Source organism: Oreochromis aureus, linkage group 14 (genome assembly GCF_013358895.1).
Source record: "Oreochromis aureus strain Israel breed Guangdong linkage group 14, ZZ_aureus, whole genome shotgun sequence".
Classification (NCBI taxonomy): Eukaryota; Metazoa; Chordata; class Actinopteri; order Cichliformes; family Cichlidae; genus Oreochromis; species Oreochromis aureus.
In genome coordinates this window covers 21,426,422-21,454,259 of record NC_052955.1, presented here as the reverse complement: position 1 = coordinate 21,454,259, position 27,838 = coordinate 21,426,422, and the positions used below count along the sequence as shown (strand labels likewise).

The following is a 27,838-nucleotide window of genomic DNA, read 5'->3' as shown; positions in this document are numbered from 1 at the left end:
TATGGCTCTTATGGCTCTCTTCAACCACACACACACACTCACACTCACACATAAAGGCCTGGCTTAGTTTCAAATGCTTAAACAGCTTTTTAAATATTCGCTTGGCTCACAGAAAAAAAAAAGACAAGATTTCTGTCTTTACACCTTAGCTCCTTCTAATAAGCAAATCTGCTAGCCAGAAGTTACTGTAGCAGGACTCTTCTGAGAGAATCTAGCACTTAGTCGAGTGGCTAAAATATTCAGTTGCTGCACCTCTGCGGTCCTCCGACAGCACGTACACACTTCTGAGCTATACTTAGACATCAGCACAGGATTTACCCCTTAAAGGACATAAGATATTAATGAGCAGGTGGCGGTTTTTGTAGTATGAAGAAAAGGCTATTCGTTTCATAATGCCCAACCAGGATACAGACAAAAAAAAAAAAAAAATCTTTTAGTTTTCTTTGTGAGGAAGGCATCAAACAGAGGGGATGAGGACAAGAAACCAAATGCTCTCTCTCTTCAGTCCACACCAGTGGACGTTTTTTATTTTTACTGGATTACAGTCAACTGATAGCCTGAAGTAGTGAGAGAAAAGCGCATTGATGTTTCTCACACAGCTGCTTTGCTTTGCTTTCCAGCACCGGCACCAACAAACTAAGACTTTAATCGAATGAGTCGAAGCCCGTCTGCAGTCATTCCCTTCTCAGCTGAAGGCTTCAGCTCCTCTAGTGCCTCATTGAGTTCCAAGTGGATTCAAACCAGACGCAGTCAGTCCGACTCTGGCTCTGCCAGGTACACTGTGCTGCTGTGAAATGTGCAAAATGTTTAACTCCTCCAGAGGCTGGTCGTCAAGCCCGGCTTTCATTTTTTTGCTATGGAAACCTTGAAGCAGTGCATTTTAAAAAGGTTTGTGACTGAATATATTTCACCTGTTTTTGGTTTGTTTTTTTTCTTTTGCATGGCTTTGAAAACAGCCAATCAGGCAAACCTGTGGATCAACTGTCCCAAAAAAGTAAAGCTGCCATTTATTTAATGCTTTCTTATATTCAATGATTTAGGACTGAACTTAGACGATCAAGCAAGTTACAAAAACTTTAATATAAGTTCAAAAGATTACAGTAAGAAGTAATTGAAATGCATATATTAATGTGGATGTGTGCAAGTAATGATTGTTTTCATTCTATCCCATGACTGTGTATTATCATTGTTTTAATGACAATTTCAATAACAGTCAAATATGTGGCAGCATATACAAAAAGGGAAAGAAACGCCTTATTTTAACAAGTAATGGCTGCTGATTAACCTGTGGGTTAATTTATTTATAGTGCTGTCCAAAAGTCTTGAGCCACCCCTCATTTCTTTATGTTTTGCTTCCACGGAGTCAGACTTGCTTGAATGTTTTAACATGCTCTTGAGCAATAGTGCTTTAGTCTTCCTGAAGGTCTTTCAAAGGTTTTATTTGGATATTGGCTTCTTCTTCACTAATTTTCTGTCCATCTACTGTTCACTGAAGCCTCATCAGAAATGGTCTCAATGGAAGGTTTGCTATCAAGAAGCCAATCTTAAGGTAGAGAAACCGGGAGGAAAGGCCACATTACACAGGTTTTTATTCAAATCGTCGGGCTGTATTTTTGCCAGTGGGGTTGGGATTCCTGTCAAAATTGATGGTATTATGAATGCACTGTAGTATCATCAGACTGATCCACCATGCAGTTCCTTCAGCATGATATTGATCCGAAACACTCTGCTAAGAACAAAAGGCATCCAACATCCAAAGAAGAGTTTTGAAGGTCTATCAAGAAGTCTGGAGAACCTTTCCCGAAGACTAAAGAAATTATAAGAAAGCTGGTCACACGAGATATTGACTTTCAAGCTTGTTGGAACTGTACAAACTCCTTTTTTGCCTTATAAACTATACTTCAATAGGCTTACTAATGTTTCAACAAACTGCTGCACATATTTTCCATTTTTCAAACAAAAATGAAGAAATGTGGTGTGGCTTAAAACTTTTGCTCAGAACCTCTGAATGTAGAAATGTAAGATACAAATGACTCTTCCTTTGAACCTCAATATCACTTTCTTGAATCTCTATCCCACCTGTCATTAACTTTATAAATTCACTTTCCACGAGTAAAACACATAAATTTTAACATAAGATTATTATTATTATTGGAGCCTTGTGGTGGCATTAAATTTATGTAGTATGTTGATGAAGTTTCAAATGATAGAGTTTCAAAAATGTTTTTAAATGAGCATCTTCCAGTGTCACACACTTTGATGTACATTCTGATATGAATAATTTATTAATTCACATTGTACAGCCCACAATTAACTATCCATCCCACTCCACCAATTAAAAACAACCATTCAGCTAAAAATCCTTCACCTGTGGAAAAAAATAATAAATCCATCACACAATCTCACAGTCTCTTTACACTTTCAGTGGCACAGAATTGCTCTCAAAGTGATTTATCAATATATATTTTTATCTAGTCTTATTTGTAGTTTTGGTCTTCGTTCTCTTGTTGGCAGAAGAACACCCAACCACCAACCTGCCATCTGTCCCCGCTGCTAAATACAGGTTCAGTAGAAAATGTTGGCCAAAATTTGCTCCCGTCCCAAAACTGGACCAACTTAATGTCCTTCTGCTCGGGAACCTCCAGGGTCCTCCAATCACTCAGCTCAGCCCCCAGAGAGTTTCCGTGCTACAAAGAGCAGATGAATCCTGCCTCTTTAAAGACTTCACCGGGCTTGAGTTTCAGTGAAAGGCATAGAGCAGGAGGAGAATGGTGCAAACGCCAATCACCGCGCCAAGGATCAGAGAGTCCCTTCTCTTTCGCAGGTTGATTCGCTGGATGAGGTTGTTGATAGCTGGGAAACGGTCTGAAAGAGTGTAAATTAAGGAAAAATACACAAGTATGGGATATAGAAACCTCAGTAACACTATTACTGGCTACATTTCTATAAATCAGACCATTTTCTATCAAATATGTGACCACTGATTTTTGAATGTCCTATACTGATTTCACACTAGAAATCCTTTAAAGATAACTGAGTGATTTCTTCCATTTGGTTCCCCGCACACAACACTGCACATGTGCAGCATAAAGGATACTGGCCAGAGTATTGACCTTGCTCTGTATGGATTTCAGCATGCCCCTTTGGAAGGTTATGTTCTCCTTGGTTGCCATAGCAATGCTGAAGAAAAAGAAAGATGTAGCAAGACAGATGAGTGGAGAAAAGGGACAATCCTTCATGTCTTTGCTCTTTATTAGTAATTTAAAAGTACCTCTGACTGTAGGCGAGTTGGAAAATGTAATTTTTAACTTTTCTTTTTCACTTTGGTCGTCTCCACCTAACTTCGCGGTGCTGTAAAGCCCCTGTGTCATTCACTACTGTTTCTAAACTTTTTTGTAAGCCAAATCTACAGAAAAGGATTTAAAGGGTAAAACCTAAAATTGTGATAATTCCTGCCCATTCAAACACTGCTAATAGTTGCACCATGTTACACTGAACATCATAGGATTTACAGATCATCTATTCCTCCCTCCTACATGCAGTATCTTTATGAGATGACTAGGCATCTATAAGGGCAGTACAGAAGTGCTGTGGTATTGTCCTTCTTGTTCTCAAACTTGGGCTTCGGGAATCTTCAGAGCAGCAAAGTGCAGCTGAGCAGCTGGCAGGAAAAGTTTCAGGTTCTATGTTACACAAAATAATCAATAAAAGCTACAGAGCCCACCTTCAAGCACTTTGTTAAACTTTTACTTGTAAGAAATAATCCCCAATAATCATTTCTCTTACAGTAAGCTCTTCACAGCTGTACTAAAAACGATCCACACACAGGTTCTATAAACAATAACTAATGGCTAGATGCCAGCAGCAGTGGCTGTGAGTGGTACTGGTTTGCTTCATGCAAGGAGAGAAATTACTTTAAAAAGACATGGCATGCTGAGAGGTATAATTTTACAGCCTCCCTGGGTTGTCCATTTTAATTCATTTAATCCACTTGGTAGAAATAAAGCAGTGCTCCGTTTAAAGATGATGTGACATCAGCCAATTATAAAAGCTTTTAGACCCATTCACACCCCTTATATATGACATAATGAATAATATACTATTTGAACATATGCCATTATATTATTAGAATGGAAAAACATTGATTCAAGCATAAAATGTTCAATTATTCTAACTTTTCATTACATATAGGATTATGCTAGCATTCAGACTGGTGACAAACAGAACTAGTCACAGGGGACCAACTCCTCCCATCTCAGAGTAAAAGATCCCCAGAGGAAGCTGGTGAAAACAAAGCAAACGAAATCACCAGTTGTTTACTCTTTTGGCTGGTAAAGAAGATGAGCTGAAGGCCTGGTGCGTGTGTTTCGACTGAGCACTGAGAAACTATGACCACTGTGTTTGTCTGAATGTGTTGAGAGTGTGATGTGTGAGCACGGGTGGGTGGGGTCTTGGCATCTCCTGTGGTTTGGAGGTTGCTGAGGGGACAGTCTGCAGTCTTGGTCTGGAGCTGTGTTTTGGGGATCATGTTTTCCTCAGTCAGGAAGAACCACTTTGCTGATACCAGCAACCTCGACTAGTCAGTGTTAACCGGCTCATGAGAATCAGAGCTGGAGGACAGAAGTGCACTCTGTGATCAGTCAGTTTTTGCTTTTTGGTGACCTAAACGAGGAATGTTAAACTGTCCAGCAAACTGGTAAATAAAAGCCAAAATCACAAATTATGACAGTGCCTCTTAATGCTTTACAATATGTGCAGCACACAACGCCTCTTCTCCCTGGACTGAGGCCATTAAGATTAAACTACATCTACAAAACTTTTTAAAAGGCTAGACCTACATTTCATTATATTTAAAAAGATAACGTGTTATCCGTCATACCTGAGAGAATTCAAATTTTCATCCCCATTTTTTTTCCAACTATAACCAGAAACCAGAACAATACTCATCTTAAGAGACTTTAAATTATATTAAAAAAACAGAGGCTGGCACATTATAGAGGGGAAAACAATGCTGTGTGAGCACATACTTGGCAACAAAAAACAAGAAGAAATCTCTGTTAGAACCAGACTCGGATGAATAAGGGAAAGAAGGGCTTACCTTATTGTGTCATCCATCAGTCGATCTGAGCTATAGACAGTGAGAAGGAGAGAAAAACGCAGGGGAAGGGCACTGGTTAGATATTGATACAAGCACTGCAGAATAAACAAGTAATGGTAATAAACAAATGACATAAAAGCTACTTCCAGCTGCTCCCTTTTCACAAAGGTCACCCCAGTGTTTAGCTCTGCATGCTTGATTTGGCAGAATTTTTATACTTCCTGACACAAAACCAAAGGGCATGCTACAGTATGGTTTAGTCTGGACAAGCTGTTGGAAGACTGATATACTTTTTCACTTTAAAAAAAGAGTTGTGGTAGATTGTGTTAAATTAAAAAATAAAACATAAATAAACCTGCACAGTTTTGATTGTCTTTTAAGGTCTCCCCCTGTATAATCTGTGAGTCTCTGAACCTCTTTACTGATTTGTCATTAAAATGGCAGCAAAATCCAGCAAATTGTACACTTGTGCGCCAAGTGCAACAGGTCCAATGCTGTTTGTGGGGGCGACAACAGCCAGTGTAATGGGCCCATGTAGTAGTGACTGAGTTGCACAAAAAAAGATATTAATCACATATTAATCTTTTTTTTTTTCTAATTTGTTTTGTTCATTTTCCCCTCATGGATAAATCAACTCAGATGCCCGGAGGTTAACATTCTGCATCACTGCATAAAAGAGGGAAAAGTGGAAGGCACTGCTACACTCCCAATCCCACACAAACCTCTTATGCTGTAACACTTGTTTTGTGTCTCAGATTGCTCATAGGCAAAAAAGCTCTCAGCGGTTTATCTTCTAATTGCAATCAATTTGGATAATGTTCCAGAGAACTAAAGTCAACCAAACAAACAAAACTGCAGGGATTGTATTTCATAGCTCAACAATCATTCATCTTCCATTCAGCAGCTCCACATCCTCCACCTGCATGCTCAATGTGTGGTTTCCGTTAAGCTCTTAACAATGTTAAGATGAAGTAAGAGAAGGCAAGATCTTCCTGATTGCAACACAGTTTTTGTGATACTCTCATTCTCTCTTGGTGGGCAAACATAAGGGAAAACCACCAAGAGCTGAAAAATGTGGCAAAAACTATAGTTCCTCTAGGTTACTGGCATACTGGATACTGGCAATTAGGGCAACTAAAGACCGTTTTGATAGCTGACTAATCTGCCAATTTTTCTTTAACTAGTAGATAATCAATTATCTTATAACTTTTATTTACGCTTCCTGTGGGCAAACCTCCCGTTCTAGGCTCCAGTACCTGACCTGCAAATATCACCCTGTTATCTTGTACTATAGCAATTTAAATATATTGACCTAGGAAACATATGAATTTACTCAGAATAAAAAGAAAAATGCACAGTTTTATTTGAATATTATTATGGAATGCTGTGAGCTAAACTCAATCTCAGATATCTGGGCACAAATTAGCAGTCCATTTCTATATCTGTGACTTGATATAACTCTTTTCTGTTCCAGTTGACTTTTATTTTGCTTTGCAGTGAGTGTTTACAGGAAAGGTGGTAGAGAAAGCCAAGCCCAGACATAGCAAGGGACCTTTTTCCACTAGAGCTCCCTACAATCTGTAGTATTCAAAGGTAATATGTCTTATTTAACTTTTTGTCTTCTAGACAGCGAGTGGGCAGGACCAATTGCACTATAATGCATATATACAGTGTGGGCTGTGCATCCTTCTGTTCTTGGATCACAACTGCCCACACTGGCACCAATCTGCCTTTTTGGCACTAGTTTGTAAGATTGTAACTGGATTTGTCTGACTGAATGGAATCAGTTACAGGAGGTGAAATGATAACTGGCATATAACTTCATTATTAGTTAGATGCCAGTTACCATTTCACTTAATAAATGTATTGTGGGAGATGCTGGGTGGAGGCAGAACACTGCAATTAGGCAATTATGAAGTAGGAATAAGACTTTATAGCATAAAAAAGGTCAAAATTTATATTCTGGGATCTGAGATTTTAAAATGTATAAAAACTTGAAATGAGTATTTGGTTAATAAAATATTAAATTACTTGGTGCAAACAAACACCGTATGTCTGAAAGAGGCCAAAAAAGGCAACTTAAGAAGAATGCAATATGGACAGAGACTGCTTCAATGATGGAAGGGGGAGGTGCAACATAGAAAACGAAGCCTTTAACTGTCCTTCACCTGACACTGTTCTGCATATAAATCATGAGCTGAAGAGGAAAAAGAAAGCTCAGGATCCGCCTTGATTTATGGAGTTTTTATATGCAGAGATGAGATGTGGCAAAAGATTTATGCTTTATATCCTCCATAATCATTCTGCAGCTATAGTGGTGAGGTTGATTGTGCCATTTATGTATATTAGAATTTCTGTGGTTTCAGCTTTGAGTGGGGTTCTTTCTGTTTCCCTTGGTCAGTTGATTTCCTGCAGTCATTAAGTCACTCATTAGCTTCAAGCTAATTGCCCTTTCCATTTTGATGAATCAACCCATACTATCCACACGATCTGCTGCGATTCACAAACAAATGACCACGCAGACAGAATTCTTACTGACAATCATGTACAGACTTTGGTTTCATCTGAACAGTATGTTAAAAAATGCTACATGCACTGGCAAAACCATGGCTACAAGGATTAACATAGTACTGTCCACAAGTCTTGAGCCACTCTCGTTTCTTTCTATTTTGCTTCAAAAGGGCCAGACCTTTAAAGTGGTCTCGAGCCAAAAGTTCTTCAGGCTTTCTGAAGGTCTTTCATAGTTTCTGTTTGGCTGCTTTTTCACTCATCTTCAGTCAAATCCTTGTACCTCACCCTTTTCAGAGCAATGTTTTTTTGTCTTTTAAGCCACTCAAGATAAATAGGCACCTAGCTAACCTAATATGAATCAGTGTTGTGTCTACACATAACAGTCGACTTAGCAAAGCACTTGGTTTCTAGCGACTTGTCACAAATACACATCATTTTTTCAGCTGGGTCTATGACAGATGCGAAAGATAACAAAGTTTGATACACATAAAATGGTACTTTTGCATCAACATGATGATTCCAAAGAGCTCTTAGCCAAAAACCTGGCCTATGTCAGCATGGTGTGCCTCCCCAGTGCCTGGACCACAACATTATTGATGCAGTGTGGGATCATCCTGACAGAGAACAGAAGAAAAGGCAGCCAACATCCAAAGAAGGGCTTTGAATGACCTCCAAAGTTTACATCAAATTTTAGTTGAACAACAACAGATAATATAAACTGAACGCTCAATCATCCTGGTAAGGAAATCCCAGAAATTTGATTCTATTCATCTGGATGTAGCGTTTCTGGTAGGAGAAACATTTGTCAATGAAGCTATGGTAAGCATTTTGCTACTAAGAAGCCCCACTAAAACATTACCAACATTAAGTACCCAGAGGACAATAAGAACATGCCAGTAAACAGCTAAACACTTTCAACTCACTGAAATGAGTTTTCTTTCCCAAATAGTAAAGAATCTTAATGTTGAAATTGCTTTTACAGGGAAATGGACGTGAAATGGATCATAATGGACTGTTTTGTGTGAGCTATGCAGTGAATATGGTTGAAAGACTTAAAATAAGCTGTGGTATTATCCTCATATCATTACAAAAGTGTGAAAAAGCATAAATTAACTGACCCAAATTGGTCCACAAACACTCTTGTTGGGTAAATCTAACTAGTTCTATGGTAAGTTGTAATGTGATAGAAAGAATACGAGGCAGGCACTTTATCGTGTATCCATGGTGCAAACTTAAAAATCTGCAACAGGCTAGGCAGACTAAATGCAGGCATCTTGAAAAGGACAGAGTGACAGAGAGAGTTAGAACACTTGTTTAAAATGCTGGGTGGAAAACCCGAAGCACATACATCTCTGTATCACTCTATCCACCACAGTTTACAATGCAGCTTCTATAACATATGACAGTTCACCATGATCAAGACCTTGCAAAAAATTAAAAAAAGAGATATGAGCATGATATACTGGCCAATACAGTTTTAGAAGTGCCAGCCCTGGCTATTTGAGTATTTCCATTATTAAAATGTGCAATAAATTGTCCTAGTTAAATGAAAACAGGTGAACTGGACAACTGTGAAGATAACTAACCCACACAGCCTGAGCACTGTAGTTGTAAAATAGCTAACTCCCACCAAATTACTATTGTGTACTTTGCTACGTTACTGCGGTAATTTAGCAAAGTACACAATTATTCAGCAACCATGCTGGTCTTAATGATTAGCAAACAGAAACATTCACAAATTGCAGGTTCTTTGCAGCTGTTGGGAAGTGGCTCATGGATCGTGCGGTTTTAATGCCCTTGTTCATTATAACTTTTTCATTTTTTTATTTGTTATGAAAATACACAATTTTAAAATGTCTTGTTTGATGTGTACGTGATATTTACATGGTTTTCATTTGAAGCAAAGCACCACATGCAATTCTAATGAGCTTGACAAACAGAGCCTATACATTTGGAAACAGACAGACTATAGAGTCCACATGGAAAGAAAATGATGAGTTTTGACAGTATTTACTGAAATAAAGACTCAGAGAGTATCTTAAAGCTTAATAACTCAACTTTGTGAGTGACAAGAAAAGCATCCAGAGAATCATCACTGGATTTCTTTGTGAGTTTGAACTATAAGTCCTTATGTGTCCACTACCATTAAAACTGTTGCAGCATGAACGTTTAATGGACTTACCCCTCCCTCCCTCTTGTTTATTTATGAAGACTAACCTCTATGGTGGAGAGAAATGGAAAAACAGATGTACAAGGATGGAAAGAAGCAATGATGTGGCGAAATAACGGATCAGCAGCATTTATAGTGGCTTTAATAACTAAACGGCATCCAGTTACACTTGTCAAACACTATTATAAACTAAAGCAATGAGTATCAGTGACAGAACTGAAAACAGCTTTGAGCTCTAATATGTAGAAACATCTGACTGCTGTGGAACCATATTTGAAAACTAGTGAAAGCTACGTTAAAGTTACAGTGGCTTGCAAAAGTATTCGGCCCCCTTGAACTTTTCCACATTTTGTCACATTACAGCCACAAACATGAATCAATTTCATTGGAATTCCACGTGAAAGACCAATACAAAGTGATGTACACGTGAGAAGTGGAACGAAAATCATACATGATTCCAAACATTTTTTACAAATAAATAACTGCAAAGTGGGGTGTGCGTAATTATTCAGCCCCCTGAGTCAATACTTTGTAGAACCACCTTTTGCTGCAATTCCAGCTGCCAGTCTTTTAGGGTATGTCTCTACCAGCTTTGCACATCTAGAGACTGAAATTCTTGATTTAGATCTGGACTTTGACTGGGCCATTCTAACACATGGATATGTTTTGTTTTAAACCATTCCATTGTTGCCCTGGCTTTATGTTTAGGGTCGTTGTCCTGCTGGAAGGTGAACCTCCGCCCCAGCCTCAAGTCTTTTGCAGACTCCAAGAGCTTTTCTTCCAAGATTGCCCTGTATTTGGCTCCATCCATCTTCCCATCAACTCTGACCAGCTTCCCTGTCCCTGGTGAAGAGAAGCACCCCCAGAGCATGATGCTGCCACCACCATATGTGACAGTGGGGATGGTGTGTTCAGAGTGATGTGCAGTGTTAGTTTTCCGCCACACATAGCATTTTGCATTTTGGCCAAAAAGTTCCATTTTGGTCTCATCTGACCAGAGCACCTTCTTCCACATGTTTGCTGTGTCCCCCACATGGCTTGTGGCAAACTGCAAACGGGACTTCTTATGGTTTTCTGTTAACAATGGCTTTCTTCTTGCCACTCTTCCATAAAGGCCAACTTTGTGCAGTGCACGACTAATAGTTGTCCTATGGACAGATTCCCCACCTGAGCTGTAGATCTCTGCAGCTCGTCCAGAGTCACCATGGGCCTCTTGGCTGCATTTCTGATCAGCGCTCTCCTTGTTCGGCCTGTGAGTTTAGGTGGATGGCCTTGTCTTGGTAGGTTTACAGTTGTGCCATACTCCTTCCATTTCTGAATGATGGCTTGAACAGTGCTCCGTGGGATGTTCAAGGCTTGGGAAATCTTTTTGTAGCCTAAGCCTGCTTTAAATTTCTCAATAACTTTATCCCTGACCTGTCTGGTGTCTAAATCCAATCAAGAATCTGTGGCAAGATCTGAAAACTGCTGTTCACAAACGCTGTCCATCTAATCTGACTGAGCTGGAGCTGTATTGCAAAGAAGAATGGGCAAGAATTTCAGTCTGTAGATGTGCAAAGCTGGTAGAGACATACCCTAAAAGACCGGCAGCTGTAACTGCAGCAAAAGGTGGTTCTACAAAGTATTGACTCAGGGGGCTGAATAATTACGCACACCCCACTTTGCAGTTATTTATTTGTAAAAAATGTTTGGAATCATGTCTGATTTTCGTTCCACTTCTCACGTGTACACCACTTTGTATTGGTCTTTCACGTGGAATTCCAATAAAATTGATTCATGTTTGTGGCTGTAATGTGACAAAATGTGGAAAAGTTCAAGGGGGCCAAATACTTTTGCAAGCCACTGTACATTGTATAAAACCTTACCACTAGATGTCAGTAGATTATAGACAGCATTCAACTTCATTCAAGTTTTTTTTCTTACCCTTTCCAATTCAAGTGCATAATCCTAGCTATAGTCACCGCTGTAGTCAACCAAGAGAGATCAAAAACATTAAATTTAGACTGTACCCAATAATAGTTGTGGCCAGTCAGTGTGTTTCAACTACCGGTACTGTTTGTGTGTTAAAAAACAAACACACAAACAAACAAACAAATAATAGTCTTTCACTATTTGGTTTGCTATCCTGTCTTTAAGTCTGACATCATTAGCCGTTTCTGGGTCTAAACTCCACTTCAGGTCCCAAAGTCAAACGAATGCTACAGCATCACTGAGAGTTACAAACTGTCTAAATTCTTTGATCTTAAATAAAATGACTAGTGTGGCTGTTCTACCAGGTGTAACAATTAAATTTAACATCCAGGCATCCACGAAAACAGAATTAATGAAGTTTAACGGAGTTCGAAGTTAGCAGAGAGTTTGCTCGCTAGTTTCCATCTAAAGATGCTATACGATGTTCTGACTGAGGGATATCTGAGAAATTAAAATGTACAGTTCTGCTATCACTTCTGACATAAACAAAGACAGAAAACTAAACAGCAGTGACATTTGTAGGGTTACTGAAGTTGGGCACGCTGGTATATAATGATGTGCTACATTGTGGCTAGCTACACAGCTATGGTTAGCATAATATAAACATGGTAAAGCTGAAGGATGAACGCAAACTTTTTTCAAGTCGATAAAAGTTAACCTGAGGTTTCCCGATGGTTAGGGATAAATGCAATCACATGGCAGGATGCTGTAAATGGACCAAACTTAGGTCAGGAGAACAACTGAAATAATCCATCCACAATACTGTTGTATTGGCTAGGCTGTAGTTACATCGTAAGGTTTTACAAAACCAAGCTTTAAAATGAACAGTGGTAATAAAAACCGAGAGAGGCCGACAGTGATCACTTAATAAAAGCAGAGTAGTTTGGAACCTGGAAGCAGGGTTCATACGTCATCACTTAACAACTAGATTTGGTTAAGAAAGTTTAAGCAGTCCACTGTTTATATGCCAGATGACAAGCTTACGTAACCATTTACTCTGGAGGAGGCTGTAAATCTTTGCGAAAAGAATCCGATACAAGTCATGGAGTCAGAGAAGCTCACTTCTTCCTGAGGACAGCAATACTGAGGTGAGATGCTGAGGATACACTGAACTTTTCTGTCAGTAAGCACCGCTATTAGTTACTGTTATCCACTCTTAGCTGGCATTAATGAAACTTTTTTTAAGTGGATCTAACATTACTCATAACTCAAATTATATTCTTACATGAGAGTAAATATGAGAGTTAATTCATCGAGTCTCAAACTGTTCGTCAGAGAGAAAATTTGATTTATAAGACACTGAAGCCTAACGTTAGCATAATAACTTATATCCAGCTACTGTTGTTAAAACCGGCTCATTTTTAGCTGCTGAAAATAAGTAATTGCAACAATATGTAGAACACATGAACATGTTTACACACATTTTCATGTGTTAGAGGCCTGACTTCAGTTTAGGTGATGAATCTTGAGGTGAGGAGAAAAAGGATGACATTTTTTTAAGATGCTTGCCACATTTTCTCTTTTTTTATATATATATTTTCACTTCTATGGTAAAGGGGACCCCTTCTCTGATGATAAAACATAGGTATGTATCTTCATATCTTGAGTCTGAAGGTGCAGTCATGAAATAAATAAAAGGTGATCACTGATATCTGTTTCAGTAGGTTCTCTTAAGAAACAATAGAGATTTGCAGGCATTTCACTCACTGCAGTAGTTTGTAGATTAACTGCAAGAGAGTTGTTTTATAGGCTGCGAATTGATTAGTCTTAGCTGACCAGTTTGGCAGCCTCAAGCCATCATTTGCCAATTTATAACTGGTTCAAACACAGTCATTACACAAGGCCTCCTACTTCCTACTTACATTTTCCACACTAAATTATTGGGGCAGCATGATGAAGCAAAAAAAGCTCAATAAATTAAAACAGATCATGCAGCTTTACATAAAAGAGATCTCATTATTCATGCTACTTTTCTATAAAAGTCAACTTTGATAAGAGATCACAGACTGTGGCAGGAATCAGGAAAGGAAGATTTTCACTGAAATCTCTCATCTTTATCGGGTATCTGTGGATAACAGTAATACTCACCAACACATTACATCCCTTTTTTCTCTTTTCCCCTTCCTGTTTTATGGCTTTAATAGGATCAATCAAGCGTAACTCAATCCTCATCTCCAATATCCACTTTCCCTCCCATCTATGCCAATGGTAAGGGGAAGCCCTATAGATAGTATGGGCTGTAGTTTAATAACATAATTTAATTAACAATATCCTAATCAAATGTAAGTCACAGGCAAAACAGCACGACTGCTGAGAAAGCATCTCAAGATAGTAATGTTTAGCAGAATGTGTCTTTTGTTTTTTTTAAATAATCTTAAATTTGAAATAATTTATCTTGCATATTGAGTTAAGCTGTTTGGAGCCACTGTGAATAAATAATATTCATAGAAAAATGTTCTTCGACCCACTCAAGCACTGAAAGCATTAACTTGTCTCCCTCGTGTGCCAAAATAAGCATACCTAAGTATTCACTGACCAGCCATGAAATTGAAGCCATCTCCATATTATTATGTAGCTATTGTGTCACCGGAGCACTGTCTAGCACTGGGATGCTGTTAAAGCATCCATTGTGTTATGTGGGTTGTATGATACATCCACTGAGCAGCTTCTGTGGTGTGGTAAGATACACTGTTCTCTGTGGGACGCCACCACCATCAGGGGGTTGCTCTGTGTCCAATAACATGGGCAGTAATGTGTTAGATTAGCATCCATATGAATGCTAGGACCAAATGTTTCCCACCTGAACAATTCATGGTAATGAAATGTTAAGTTATACAGTTCAGCAGTACCTATGTGATTCTTGAAAACCACTGAACTTACACAGGCTGAATTTTACTGCAATTAACGAGCAAATAGTCCACTTAAAATGCCCTATTGGGTGTTTTGTGAATGCTAGAATACCTCTCCTCATTTTTTATTCTGTTTAACTCAGCAATACCTTTGATTATATCCTTGAGCTCTAACAAATGTGTTGAATCCATTTCCTTCCTCTCAATTATTTACATCCATTTCTTTTGGCCTGCAGTCCTCTTCTTCTTCGTCTTTATTTGCACATTGCTGTATATCTTGACATGTTGCTGCCACCTCTAGCTCAGTAAAGAAGAGTCACAGCATTTGCAGCACCGCATTCGTCCATAACTCAGAAGTACATGTGTGCCCTTTTGGACAACACAAAAGAATTGGGGGAACACAAAGAGAAAAATAGACAGCACACCGACCAGTCACGGCAGATGGCCGTCCTCCCTGAGCCTGGTTCTGCTGGAGGTTTCTTCCTGTTAAAAGGGAGTTTTTCCTTCTCACTGTCGCCAAACAGCTTGATCATAGGGGTCATATGATTGTTGGGGTTTTCTTTGTTATATTATTGTAGGGTCTAGCTTACAATATAAAGCACCTTGAGGTGACTGCTGTTGTAATTTGGCACTGTATTAAATAAAACTGACTTGAAAAATGGAACTGAATAGGCCTACAGAATCACAACCCAGGTGAGAGATGAGCGAGCCCTGAACACTTTCACTGCAGTATTAAATTTACTGATACTGTTTATCAGTACCATTAAATAGGTGCTATAAAGACATACCGTCAAAAAACAAACAAACAAATAAACAAAAAACACAGAGACATATGGTACACCCTAGGCCACTTCCACTCCCAGCAGAGCTTCGATAACATTCCATTGGTAGACTAGGGACATTGAGTCTGAATGGACCATGTTCAGCACCTCCATTGCTGAACCTGCTGCACAGAGCTGTGGCCGCAAGGTAGTTGGTGTCTGGCATGGGTGTAACCCCCGAACCAAATAGTCGACACTGAAGGTGAAGAGCCTCATCGAGCTAAAGAGGGAGTCCTATCTTGCTTGGTTAGCCTGTGGGACTTTGAAGGCAGCCGATAGTTACCAACAGGCCAAGCAGAACACATCTCTGGCAGTGCCTGAAGCAAAAACTGGGCTGTGGGAGGAGTTTGGAGAGGCCATGGAAAAAAACTTTTTGACTGCCTCGAATGGTTTCTGGAACAGTCAGTCGACTCAGGAGGGGAAAGTGGTGGTCTACCTGCACTGTGTATAGTGTGGGTGGAGCGCTGCTGACTTTAACTAAGAATATTGTTGGACGGTGGAAGATCTTTGCCAATCCAAAGATCTTATTGGCAAACTGGGGTGGTTGTTCCCATCTTTAAAAAGGGGGACCAGAGGTTGTGCTCCAACTATAGGGTGATCACACTCCTCAGCCTCCCAAAGCCTATGTCAGGGTGTTGGAAAGTAGAGTATCTGAGGTTCGACTAACAGATGGTTAGGAACAATGTGGTTTTTGTCCCAAATAACTGCCCTGGTCATGGAACACTGGACCAGCTCTTTATCCTCTTGAGAATGATTGAGGGTTCATGGGAGGTAACACAAGCAATCTACATGTGTTTTGTGGACTTGGAGAAGCCATACCCTCTGAATATTCTGTGGGAAATGCTTCGGGAGTATGCGTGGTCTGACCCGTTGCTAAGACCCATTCAATCCCACAGAAACTGTTGAAAGAGCTTTGTCCGCATAGCCAGCAATAAGTCGGACTCGTTCCCAGTGGGTTTTGGGCTTTGCCAGTGCTGCCCTTTGTGACAGATTCTGTTCATTTTTATGGACAGACGATTAATGCATAGCCAAGTGGCAGAAGGCTTCCATATCGGCGGTCTCAGACTCTCGTCTCTGCTTTTTGTTGATTACGTGGTTCGGTTGTCTTCATCGGGTGGTGGATTCCAGCATACACTGGAGCAGTTTGCAGCCGAGTATGAAGCAACGGGAATGAGAATCAGCACCTCCAAGTTTTTCGCCATGGTCGTCAGCTAGAAAAAGATGGAGTGCCCACTCCGGGTCGGGAATGCGTTATTGTCCCACGGAGGAGTTTAAATATTTCAAGGTCTTGTTTAGGAGTGATGGGCAAGGGGAGTGGGAGACAAAGCGAAAAAGCAAAGATCTCGATTTACTGGTCGTCCGACGTCCCTACCTCAACTATTGTCAAGAGCCTTGGGTAGTGACCAAAAGAATGAGATTCTGGATGCTAGCGGCGCAACTGAGCTTTCTCATATTCATATCCAGGACACGTTGGATAGATAATATCTCTCGGCTGGCCTGGGAATCTCTTGGTGTTTCCTCAAACAAGCTGGAGGAGGTGGCTAGATTAACATTTAAGATACCTGTTTAATACAATTTAATGTTGTTGAAACAGGAGCGTTACTGACCTCTCAAAAACAAACAAACAAACAAACAAAAAAAAACAACAAAAAAAAAACAGTGGACTGCTTCTTGAAAAGTGTTGTTTAGTGTTGTTACTGCTGCTAACTACTTTAGTGGCTATTGGCTGTGAGCCTGGAGGAGGCAAAGATGGCACTGATGTTACTAATACTGTTTCAATTGAATTTCTAATCTTTCATTAATTTTTATTATCAATTATCATGTTGTTATCTTTTTTTTCCCCCAATCTAATGTACACAAGCTAGGAATGTGGTTTTAATGCAACCAAATCCATCCACTGTCATGCTTCCACCCATCCCTAGTTAGGTTGCTTTGTGTTAGTTACTAATTTAAATTAGTAAATTAGCAAATTTATATTTAACTGCACATATAGTAAAAGTGTTACTGCTTTATTTCAAAGACATAAAAAAATCCATAAAATGCTATGGGATTAAAGTTATTTAACTAGACCGCACCGTATTTTAAAGGGTCATTACATAAACATCAATTTCAGTATATAAATATTAGCCATGTATTGTGGGAGCAGGTAAAGCCTGTTAGAAAATGAATGGAGAGGTCTTTGAGAGCGAATAATTGCGGCATTATTCCTTTGAGAACTTGATATGGGAAACAAATGCAAATACTAATCAGTCACACTGCTATGTATTGGCCATGTAAATAGCTCTGTGGTAAATTTGTGTTTTGTTTCTTTGTGTGGGTGTGTTTGTGTGTGTGTCCTGCTGCTATCCAATTTTACTTTCCATGCAGTGTGCATCTAACACCTCTGGCACAAACAAGGGAAACGCATAAAAAAAGAACCACATGCTGTTCTGCAGGGGTTGAGAGTCAGCCAAAAGACTGTGGGATGCTAAGGTTGCTAGAGATCAGGATTTGATCTTCTATGTCATGCATGCTCATATAAGACCTTAAGTTATGAATTAACAGAAGAACTTCACATCTGCTATGAAGTAAACGCATGAAGAGAACAAATGAATGTGTCAGAAAAAGACATGTTTTTATTTGTTTTTCCCAAATCGTGGACCTGCGCCATCAAGGTTATTCCAGCTTGCTTTCCTAAAAGAAAAATCGGACTATTCCACATTTAGGGTGGCAACCTTATTCTACTTTTAACTGCTATGGTTAAATGATACAAATGCTTTGGGAACTTACTTTCTCAGATGCTCATGCTCCTTTAGGAACAGCTCTGTTCTTCTGTTGTTGACCCCAGAACCGCTCTTGTATGTCCTAAAAAGGCAGGCAGATACACTCGTGAATAATACTTTCTTCTTTTTTTTTAATGAATGGTAATTTTCAACATTTAGGCAATGTCAGAATTACTTGTGTGTCAAAAACAAGTTCTCAAAGTGTAGATAAGAAATAAATCTAAAATGATAGCCCAAGTTAACAGGCGACAGCCTTGATCCCAATTCTCGTCTCTGTAACTTTGCATACATCAGAATCAGAAGTCAATCAAACAGGAGCAATCTGTAAGGCTGCCAATGTAATTTTCACAAGCAGATTGCCACAGGGTACCAAAGGCTGGCTAACTTTCAAAGTGAGGTGACGATCCGTGTTTTATCCTGCAGATCTCACTCTTCCCACTAAAACACAGCATATACAAGGAATATAAAAATGTAAAGGCCTTGTTCCTTAAACTGCACATTAGCAATGTGATAACATCGTTAAAGGTGTTAATCGCTTTACTGGTATGGTAGCGCTTTACTAATTCACACAAACTGCTAATATTTGTAGCATATGTGGCTATTGCATACAGTGATTACGTAATGATTAATTAATCAGAAAAACCAGACAGAGAAGGTAAGCATTTTTAAACATAAAATGTTGATGCTTTGAGGAACATTTTTGTACGACTTGATTGTCTTTCATGGCTCTTTTTGTGTTTCTAACCCATTCTTTCTTTTTAACACTGCATCAAATAACTCATTTCCTTTTTGTGTTTTCACACCAAGGATGTCACCCTTGCAATAATAATTCTTCAGACTAAATATTGAGTTTCCATAAAACTATAGGCCATGATTAGTCAACTGCCCACGTAGGTCTGAGTCTGAGAAACTGCAGGGAAATTTAAAAATAATGATTCCTTAAATGTGTCATTTTTGTCAGACCTTTTGAATTAAAGCTGCTGCAGTGAACAAAGCAAAATTCAAAGAACTGTGTTCCTTAAAAAAAAAAAAAAAAAGGAGAAAAAAGAGATTTTTTATGGTTAATGAAGAAACAGAAAAGGAACAGTGTTCTCCTCGACTGAGCAGTCAGAAGTGATGAATGGGCGTTGCACCACTCACAAAGTAAACACAACAAACCCATTCTTTTCTGTTTGATGAATCTCTAGCTATCAGCAGCCCTGAACTGCTGACTCCCATGTCTTCTTGGTTTCTGGTCATTTAACACTGCCCCACCCTCTCGTCGAGCAGGGGAGGAGGAAGGCTATGAGCACATATAGTACACCCCAGAGTGACTGCCTTGAGCCCAATCTGACCACCCTAGCAACTGGGCTGATGCTTCTGTGGGACCAGAATTCTTTGTACTGACAGACCAATTCATCACTCCGGCGAGGCTTTTTAAAAGGGCACCAATGTAAATCACAGAAAACTGTCATTTTTGTTGCTGACATTTAAAAATCAAAGCAGGAGAAGAAGGGTTGTTACATCTGAGCTCAGCTCTGCAGCGTGCTATTACTATGAATGTGGTGTGTGTGCTTCAGTAGTCTGTAAGCACAATGCAAGTTATTGATATGGTGTTTGATAAATGCCTTACTGTTTCATTTGAGTGCTTGTATCAATTAGATAGTTTGGACTCCTTCTTGTTACCAGTATGGACATGGAAAACATATTCTGAAAAGTGTGCTGGTCCATTTACTTCACAACCAAGAGCTCTACTGCCCTCTACCTGACAAAAGAGAAAATGCTTAGCTGCATCACTGTATTAATGTCATGATATTTTACACATTTCTGTACTGACCCTAAAATTGTATTTTATGAAAGCATCTTGTAACTACGTTAGTGTTCAGATAGGCCAAAGCTTAAACTGTGCTGCCAAGAAGACAACGTAAAAACACAAAGCCCATAATTCTGTGATCAGGAAATTGTTTTTGCTGTTTTCGACAACAGAATTTTGTCATATATTTTCAAGTCACATCTTATTGCTTTCTGTCTATTATTTGCCAGTATTGATACTTAGGATCATTCAGATGAGGAGTGGTCTCTTTGATTAAAAGTCATTTTCCGGTTGCTAGGCAATAAGTTGGCACATCATGCTAGAAAACTGTATGAAAATGCATCTTTTGCACTTAAAAGATCAGACAAAAGTGCTTTTAAAGTGGTGACAAAGCAGAACAAATATTAAAGTGGAAAAAACCCCAAATAAAAACAAATGGCCAAAAAAAAAAAAAGCTCCACCGATGTCATATGTAATGAAGTGGCTCCTAATATAAAGAGATACATTTGCGTCCTTAAAAAAATATTACTTTCAGTGATTTCAAATGTAATGAAAACCCTGATTAATACTTTATTAAGTAAAAACTCATACTTTATTTGATAACCTCTCCCGTCCTCTGTTAAAACACAGAGAGAATAAAATCATGCATTTGACTGCTCCTTTACTGCTGCTGGTGGTTAAGGCATCATTTTCTAGCAGTGTCTGATTCACCAGAATATCTGTCATTCCATCGGTATTTTACCTTCTTCTTGTGCTGGACTCAAGACACACTCGAGGCTCCAATGACTTGATACAGCATCTCGTGACACAAATTAGTATTACACAAAAGTCTACTTAGTATCCTGTATGATATCCGTAGTTTCATAATTTCGAATCAGTTTCAAAAACTGCAGGCAACGCTGTTTAATCTGTTGTTTTTTCACATTCAGGTCATTCTGAAAGAATGTAAACTATTTTAAATTTATAGTAAGCTCCTTAAGAGCTTTATAAATTACTTATTGAATACTAATTTTGTATATTTATATATAGTTAAGTGAGTGTATTCCTATTGAACATGTATGCCTGCCTGCAAGACGCCTCTGCATGAGAACTCTTCTCTCTGTACTCTAGATGGACAGGGAAGGATCAATAAGAATCCTGCAGTGCTCACTGTTTGCCATCATCAGTGCCTTCACAGATCAATAAGCCACTGCAAAAAGAAGACTCTTGGTCTAGGGAGACCTTCGTTTCAATAAATTCCCTCAAACTGTGCAAATCTGAAGGGAGGACGCACTTCCTCAATGCAAGGCCAAAGAAAGCACGAATCTTCTATTTGTTCAAGAACATGCCAAATGGAAGTGAAGTTTCAATTATTCCTCTCAGGAATAAGGTCTATGACATAAGACCTTGACCGTTTTTATTGCTTGGCACCCTTTCAGATCAAAACACAAGAAAGCATGCGTGTATAGGATCTTATCATTTACTATAATATAATAAACAACAACAACAACATTAATAACAATAATAATTAATTAATAAATAAAAACATTCCCATGCTGCTATAAAAGCTAAATGAAATTAGAAGGTGCTGTGACTGAGTACTCACTCAATGTCTTTCCTGACAGACCCTAGAAGGTCTTCCCTTTCCCGGATGGCCAAAAAGTTGCCTTTGGTTTTGTGGAATTCATGTGTGTAGTCCTTCGAGGAAAATAAATACAAAAAATTTTAAAAAAGGAATACAGGAAAGACAGAGAAACAAACAAGTGGTAAGCGGGACAAAACTGAACCACTAAGACTCAGTATGTGCTTTAGAAAGTAGTTCTTGTGCTCTTCATTGAGTTCAGTAACTATAACTGAGAAGTGGCTATGAAAGAAAATGATTTCATTTAAATACAAAAAAAACAAAGTATAGAAGACAGACAGGAAAAAAGGAACAAGACAGCAAACCTGTAGGATGTCCCTGTGCCTCTGGAGCGTGTGCATGAGAGCAGCGTTGAGAGCAGCTGCGCCCGGAGCGTTGGTGTACTCCGCCATCTTGTCATTCACTGCAGTCAGCTGAGAGAGAGAAGGAAACAGAGTGGATGGATGGATGGACACGAAGGACGAGGCATATATCAATTTCTGTTCTTATTATATTCTTTTTGCCGTCCTTTTCCACTGACCTGAGACAATTTACTTACTTTGGCTAGCAACTGTTCAATCTCCACTGACATGGTGTCAAACATCCTGTCCTGGGTAGAGTTGTTTAGCAGAGGTGTGGTGTCTGACCTGAAAGGAAAAATAAGATGGGAGAATATTAAGAATTTTTATTTAAGGCAGTTTATTTGTAATTGGTTTTTAACTCACATTAAAAAAAAATCTTTTAATGTTTTCTTGTGTTTAATGGACAAGAAATGTGCTTTATTTCATAGCAGAAATTACACATTCATCAAATAAAGAATTTAAAGCTGTTAGTAAAAAATAAATAACTGTAATCAACCTGAATTAAGTAATCAAGCTTTTTTTCTTGATTGGTAATGTTTCAAAAGTCTACTTGGTCTCAAAATCCTTAAGGTCTGCGATAAAGAAACATGTAGTTTTTGTGTTAGAATATTCCATTCAAGCTACTTTAGGGGTGGCTGTAGCTTAGGAGAGCAGGTCATCCACTGATCTGAAGGTTGGTGGTTCGATCCCTGGCTGCGCCAGTCTGCATGCAAAATATCCTTGAGCAAGATACTAAACAAATTTGCTCTCCGTCGCATCCATCAGAGTATAGGTGAGTGATTAGTAGACAGAAAGTAATTAGGCATAGAGAAAAGTGCTTGGTGAATGGGTGAATGAGGCATGCTGTATAAAGCGCTTTGAGTGCTTTTGGAGACTTAATCCTTTTTTTTTTTTTGCTGATTAACAAATATGCATTTTGACTATTACAATTCAGGCTAGATATGCAAACTCTGAATGACGGATATAATTAAAAAATAATAAAATTTTGACTACTAACCCATTTTCAACTCCAATAAAATAAAACAAAAACAAAAACATTCAGTTTAAGGGTTGGAACCAATCTCTGCTTTCATTATATCTTTATATCTTTTCACTATATCTTTGTTTATAAGAATAATATTAAATATGTGATTAAATATGACAACAATAAAATACAATAAATACATCTTTACATTTGATAAAGATTTATTGCTAGAAGAATATTAATTGTTTCAGCTTTTTAGTAGTTATTAACTCTGCAGTTGAGTGAGAAGCCTTAATCTTACGTGTCTCCTCGACGTCCATCTCTGGAGCTGCTGTAGCTGGTGCATAATTTACTGAAAGAGACCAACTTCAGGTCAAGTTCGTTCTCCAACTGTCTGGCCTGCTTTCGCAGATCTGTAACAGAAGCACACAACCCAGTAAAATACTTAAAAATAACTAAAATACCATTGATTAAGTATTACCCCAGAGTAGAAAATAGATGGTAGATAGATAGATGGTCCATTCAACTTTCTTGTAATGCTATTTTCTTAATTAGCAACTTAACATGAAGACAACTTGACTCTACTGCTCAGCTGTGATGTCTATTTTGTCTGTTGCTGACAGTGCAGAGAGTGTGTAGTAGAGTATGAGAGCTATGCAGAACAAAATTTCACCATGACAAGATTTTCAAAACGGAAAATCTTTTTGTGCATCTTCTATTAAAAATATTTTATATCAGATATCCAAAAAATGTAACACCGAAACCTATACAGAGGAATAACTTATGTTAAACAATTTCTAGCCACTTTGTTTAATACACACATCCAAATGCTCATTAAAGCAAATATCATAATAATAAGAATCAGAATCAGAATCGTGTTTATTGGTCAAGTATATGTGCAAACACATACAAGAAATTTGGTTCCAGTAGATGGTGACTTTCAGACAATCAAATAGCAGCAATTCAATGCATTTAGGTGTATAGGCATAGTCAAGTCAAGACATAGTCAAATCAAGACATAGTCAAGACAACCTGTTGTTCAAAGTGTCAAGAAAGGTTATTTGTGTGACTTGAATGTGGCATGGTTGTTGATGGCAGATAGGGTGGTCTGAGTATTTCACAAACTCAGACTCAGGATTTTTCCCACATGACCATTTCTAGGGGTTACAGAAAATGGTCCAAAAAACATAAAATATCAACATAAAATATCAAGTGAGCAACAATTCCCTGGCAGACAATGCCTTGTTGAAGACAGAGGAGAATGGGCAGACTGCTTCAAGTTGACAGGAAGGCAACAAGAACTACTTAAATAGAAAAAAAACACTTGTAACAACCAAGGTATGGAGAAGAACGTCACTGAATGCACTATACATCAAACCTTAAAGCAGATAACCTACAGCACACTGGGTGTCATTTCTGACAGCTAAGGACAAAACAGGGTAGTAAGATTACAGTTCACAGGTTCACCAAAGATGGACAGTAGAAGATTGGAAAAACGTTGCCTGGTACATGTGTCTTAATTTCTGCTGCAACATTAAAATAGCAGGATCCTAAAAAAACAGGAAAACATGGCTCCATTCGGCCTTGAATCAACAGCTCAACCTGATGGTGATGTTGTAATGGTGTGCTGGCTATTACCAGGTCCCTTATCTCCAACTGAGCATCAATTAAATGCAGCAGCCTACTAGAGTCTTGTTGTTGACCATATCCATCCCTTTATAACCACAGTTTTGATGGCTGTTTCCAGCAGTACAACACACCATTCCACAAACCTCAAATCACCTTAAACTGGTTTCCTGAACATGATAATGACTTTACTGTGCTCAAATGGCTACCACTAGCTCCAGATCTCAATAGAGCATTTTTGGGATGTAGTGGTACAGGAGATTCACAAATTGGCGCCAACTGTGTAATGTTTTCATGCCAATATAGACAAAAGTCTCTGAGAAATGTTTCCAGCACCTTGCAGAATATATGCCATGAAGAATTAAAATAATTCTGAAGGCAAACGCGGGTCCAACACGGTACTACGAAGGTGAAATGTCCCATGAGCAATTTAGTTGTTTTAGTTGTGACTTATCCAGGGAGTACCCCGCCTCTAATCCAGTGACAACTGATACAACTGATACAGTTCTCCAAAAGTTGAATCTGTTCATCTGGACGTAGCGTCCAGATGAACAGATTCAACTTTTGGAAATTTACTTTCCTGGATGATTGAGAATGCATCAAAACTGATACAGTTGTCACTGGATTGGGGGGGGGGGGTTAAAAAAATATGCCATTTCTTTTTCTGCATCAAACATCAACAACAAAAAATTCCTGTGCTGACGAAAGCTAAAGCAACAGGACCGTTATAGCAACAAAGCTCATTGTCTTAACACTACATTAACCAAGGGGGGGAAAAATATGAAAACGCTATCTGCTCACTGCCGACAATTAACGAAGCAGCTGACACACTCGATGCGCCAGGCTGATAAGCCGTTTAGATCAACGACACGGCTTAAAGCGCATAAGGAACAGCGTTAACTTAACTTACACCGCGACTAGTTCGCTAGCTTGTTGGGAGCTAACTTGTTATTGTAGTGGCATGTATGTTTTTAAACCATGTTTCTTAGAGCCAGACGTGGTGTGACAGGGGCAAATTAATTGCTGATATTATGAAAACGGTAAAAACTGCTGTTATAATACTGTTTGCTGTAAACTGGTTCAATTGTTGCCTTACCTTCCCAGTACGTGCTGCTTCCTATTCCTGCCATCTTTGTTGTTCTGCGACGTCACCAAAATCCGGGTACTGTCACGTGTCAGCAGAAGACGTACAGGACGTGCCGCACGACCTCATCAGCCAATCAGCTACAACACAGCGTCACCTAGAGACCATTTAGATATTATTTAAGTGGCATTCTTCTAGGGTAGCAGCCTGGGCCGAGTAAGACCCAACTTTAAACTGCCGCCATCTGCTAGCACCAATGACTGTAGAAAACATCGGTTATTGCAATAACACGTATTTTTATTTTGGGGTGGAGGAGGGGGGTGACAAATTGAAACTTTACTGATAAATTCTCCAAGTAAAAAAATACCAGGGTCCAAAAATGTCATATGACAACCTAATTGGCTTACGGGTGTTGACGTCACATATATTTAGAATCTTACAAAAAATGTGATCCTTTCATCTTTTGATCCTTAAATCCATAAATAGGAGTGAAAAGCAACGACCTTTAGTTCGTTAATCGCAGCAGAAAAAAGACTCACAAAGGATCACTCTACACGGCTGGCGTCTCCTGTAACCCTAAGGTACGTTTTGTTTCTTGTTTCTGTTCTTCTTGTAGTTATTGTCCTCAGGTGAGGTTTGAAATTGGGACTTTTTTTTTTTTAATGTGTCGTTATTGTAAAAAAAAAAATACTATGTGAAGCTGAACTATTAGCTTGACGGTTAATGCAATGCTACGATTTACAAGAAAACTATCAGCGGATAGTTTACGTGCCATTGGTCTACATTCTTCTAGGTAGCAGCCTGGGCAGAGTAAGACCCATCTTTAAACTGCCGCCATCTGCCAGCACCAATGACTGTAGAAAACGTTAATTATTGCAATACCACTATTTTTATTTTGGGGGGGGGGACGAGGGGGGTGACAGAGGTTGAAACTTACTGATAAATTCTCATAGTAAACAACATACCAGGGTCCACAAATGTAATGGGATGTTGACATCACATATATTTAGAATCTTACAATCTTTTGATCTTTTGATCTCTAACTCCATGAATAGGGGTGAAAAGCGGTGACTTTCGGCTCACCTCTGCGGTGGTGCCGTCTCCTGTGTATCCCTGCACGGTCCTAAGCTGTTTTCTTTCTTGTTTCTGTTGTTCTTGTAGTTTTTGTCCTCAGATGAGGTTTTGTAGTTTTGTCTGTGTTTGTGCAGCTGGTCTGGTCTGTCTCTAGACAGTCCAGGCTGCACCCACCAGTAAATGGTGGAGGCTCACAGGACATACTCAACACACAAGTTTCTGGCTTTCTGAAGTCCTCTGCACGAGGGTTTCTCCGACGAGGGCAGGGCAGTGAGGCACAGCCCCCGTCCCCGGTGACCCTGCTAGGCCCACCTTCTTAGGGAAACCCTCTGCAGAGGAGCCGAGAGAGCCAGGAACTTGTGAGTTGTGTACGTCCACTCAGGTATCATTCATACTTGCTATGTAGGCACTTCCTGTCAGAAGGAGAAGGCACAGCAGGAGCGTCGGGGGGCGGAAGACGGTGCCTCAGTGCCTCGCTCCTTCTGACATTGTTTAAAAAAAAAAAAAGAACAACAAATTTATAATTATTTATATGTAGGTAATGTCCTCAAGTTCGTGATAACCACTTTTCCCCCCTCTCTGTTTGTTTCTCCTCTGTTGTTGTGTGTGTTTGTGTGTATTGTTTTGTCTCTTTCAGACAGCTGCCGGTCCTCACCTCTGCAGTGGTGCCGTCTCCTGTGTAACCCTGCACGGTCCTAAGCTGTTTTCTTTCTTGTTTCTGTTGTTCTTGTAGTTTTTGTCCTCAGATGAGGTTTGAAGTGTCTGTGTTGTGCAGCTGGTCTGGTCTGTCTCTAGACAGTCCAGGCTGCACCCACCAGTAAATGGTGGAGGCTCACAGGACATACTCAACACACAAGTTTCTGGCTTTCTGAAGTCCTCTGCACGAGGGTTTCTCCGACGAGGGCAGGGCAGTGAGGCACAGCCCCGTCCCCCGGTGACCCTGCTAGGCCCACCTTCTTAGGGAAACCTCTGCAGAGGAGCCGAGAGAGCCAGGAACTTGTGAGTTGTGTACGTCCACTCAGGTATCATTCATACTTGCTATGTAGGCACTTCCTGTCAGAAGGAGAAGGCACAGCAGGAGCGTCGGGGGGCGGAAGACGGTGCCTCAGTGCCTCGCTCCTTCTGACATTGTTTAAAAAAAAAAAAAGAACAAC

At 39.4% G+C, this 27,838-nt stretch overlaps 1 protein-coding gene across 1 annotated transcript; it reads right to left on the bottom strand.

Moving 5' to 3' along the window:
- Positions 1–1,048: 1,048 nt before the first annotated feature.
- Positions 1,049–26,778, bottom strand: gosr1 (golgi SNAP receptor complex member 1). Its single transcript, XM_039622898.1, has 10 exons — positions 26,694–26,778; positions 25,623–25,767; positions 23,202–23,313; positions 22,134–22,221; positions 21,901–22,008; positions 21,560–21,651; positions 18,190–18,264; positions 5,099–5,128; positions 3,098–3,180; positions 1,049–2,865 (listed from the first exon to the last, which is right to left on the bottom strand). The coding sequence occupies exons 2-10, from the start codon at positions 25,654–25,656 to the stop codon at positions 2,741–2,743; spliced, it is 747 nt and encodes a 248-aa protein (XP_039478832.1). The 5' UTR covers positions 25,657–25,767; positions 26,694–26,778; the 3' UTR covers positions 1,049–2,740.
- Positions 26,779–27,838: the final 1,060 nt, after the last annotated feature.

Excerpts from the sequence above, each read along its gene's own strand:
- gosr1 (XM_039622898.1), bottom strand. The coding sequence starts at position 25,656 with ATGGCAGGAATAGGAAGCAGCACGTACTGGGAAG. Across the intron at positions 18,265-21,559 it reads TCTGTCAGGAAAGACATTGA|GACATACAAGAGCGGTTCTG; the intron begins GTGAGTACTCAG and ends CTGCCTTTTTAG. Across the intron at positions 3,181-5,098 it reads CTGATGGATGACACAATAAG|CATTGCTATGGCAACCAAGG; the intron begins GTAAGCCCTTCT and ends CTTTTTCTTCAG.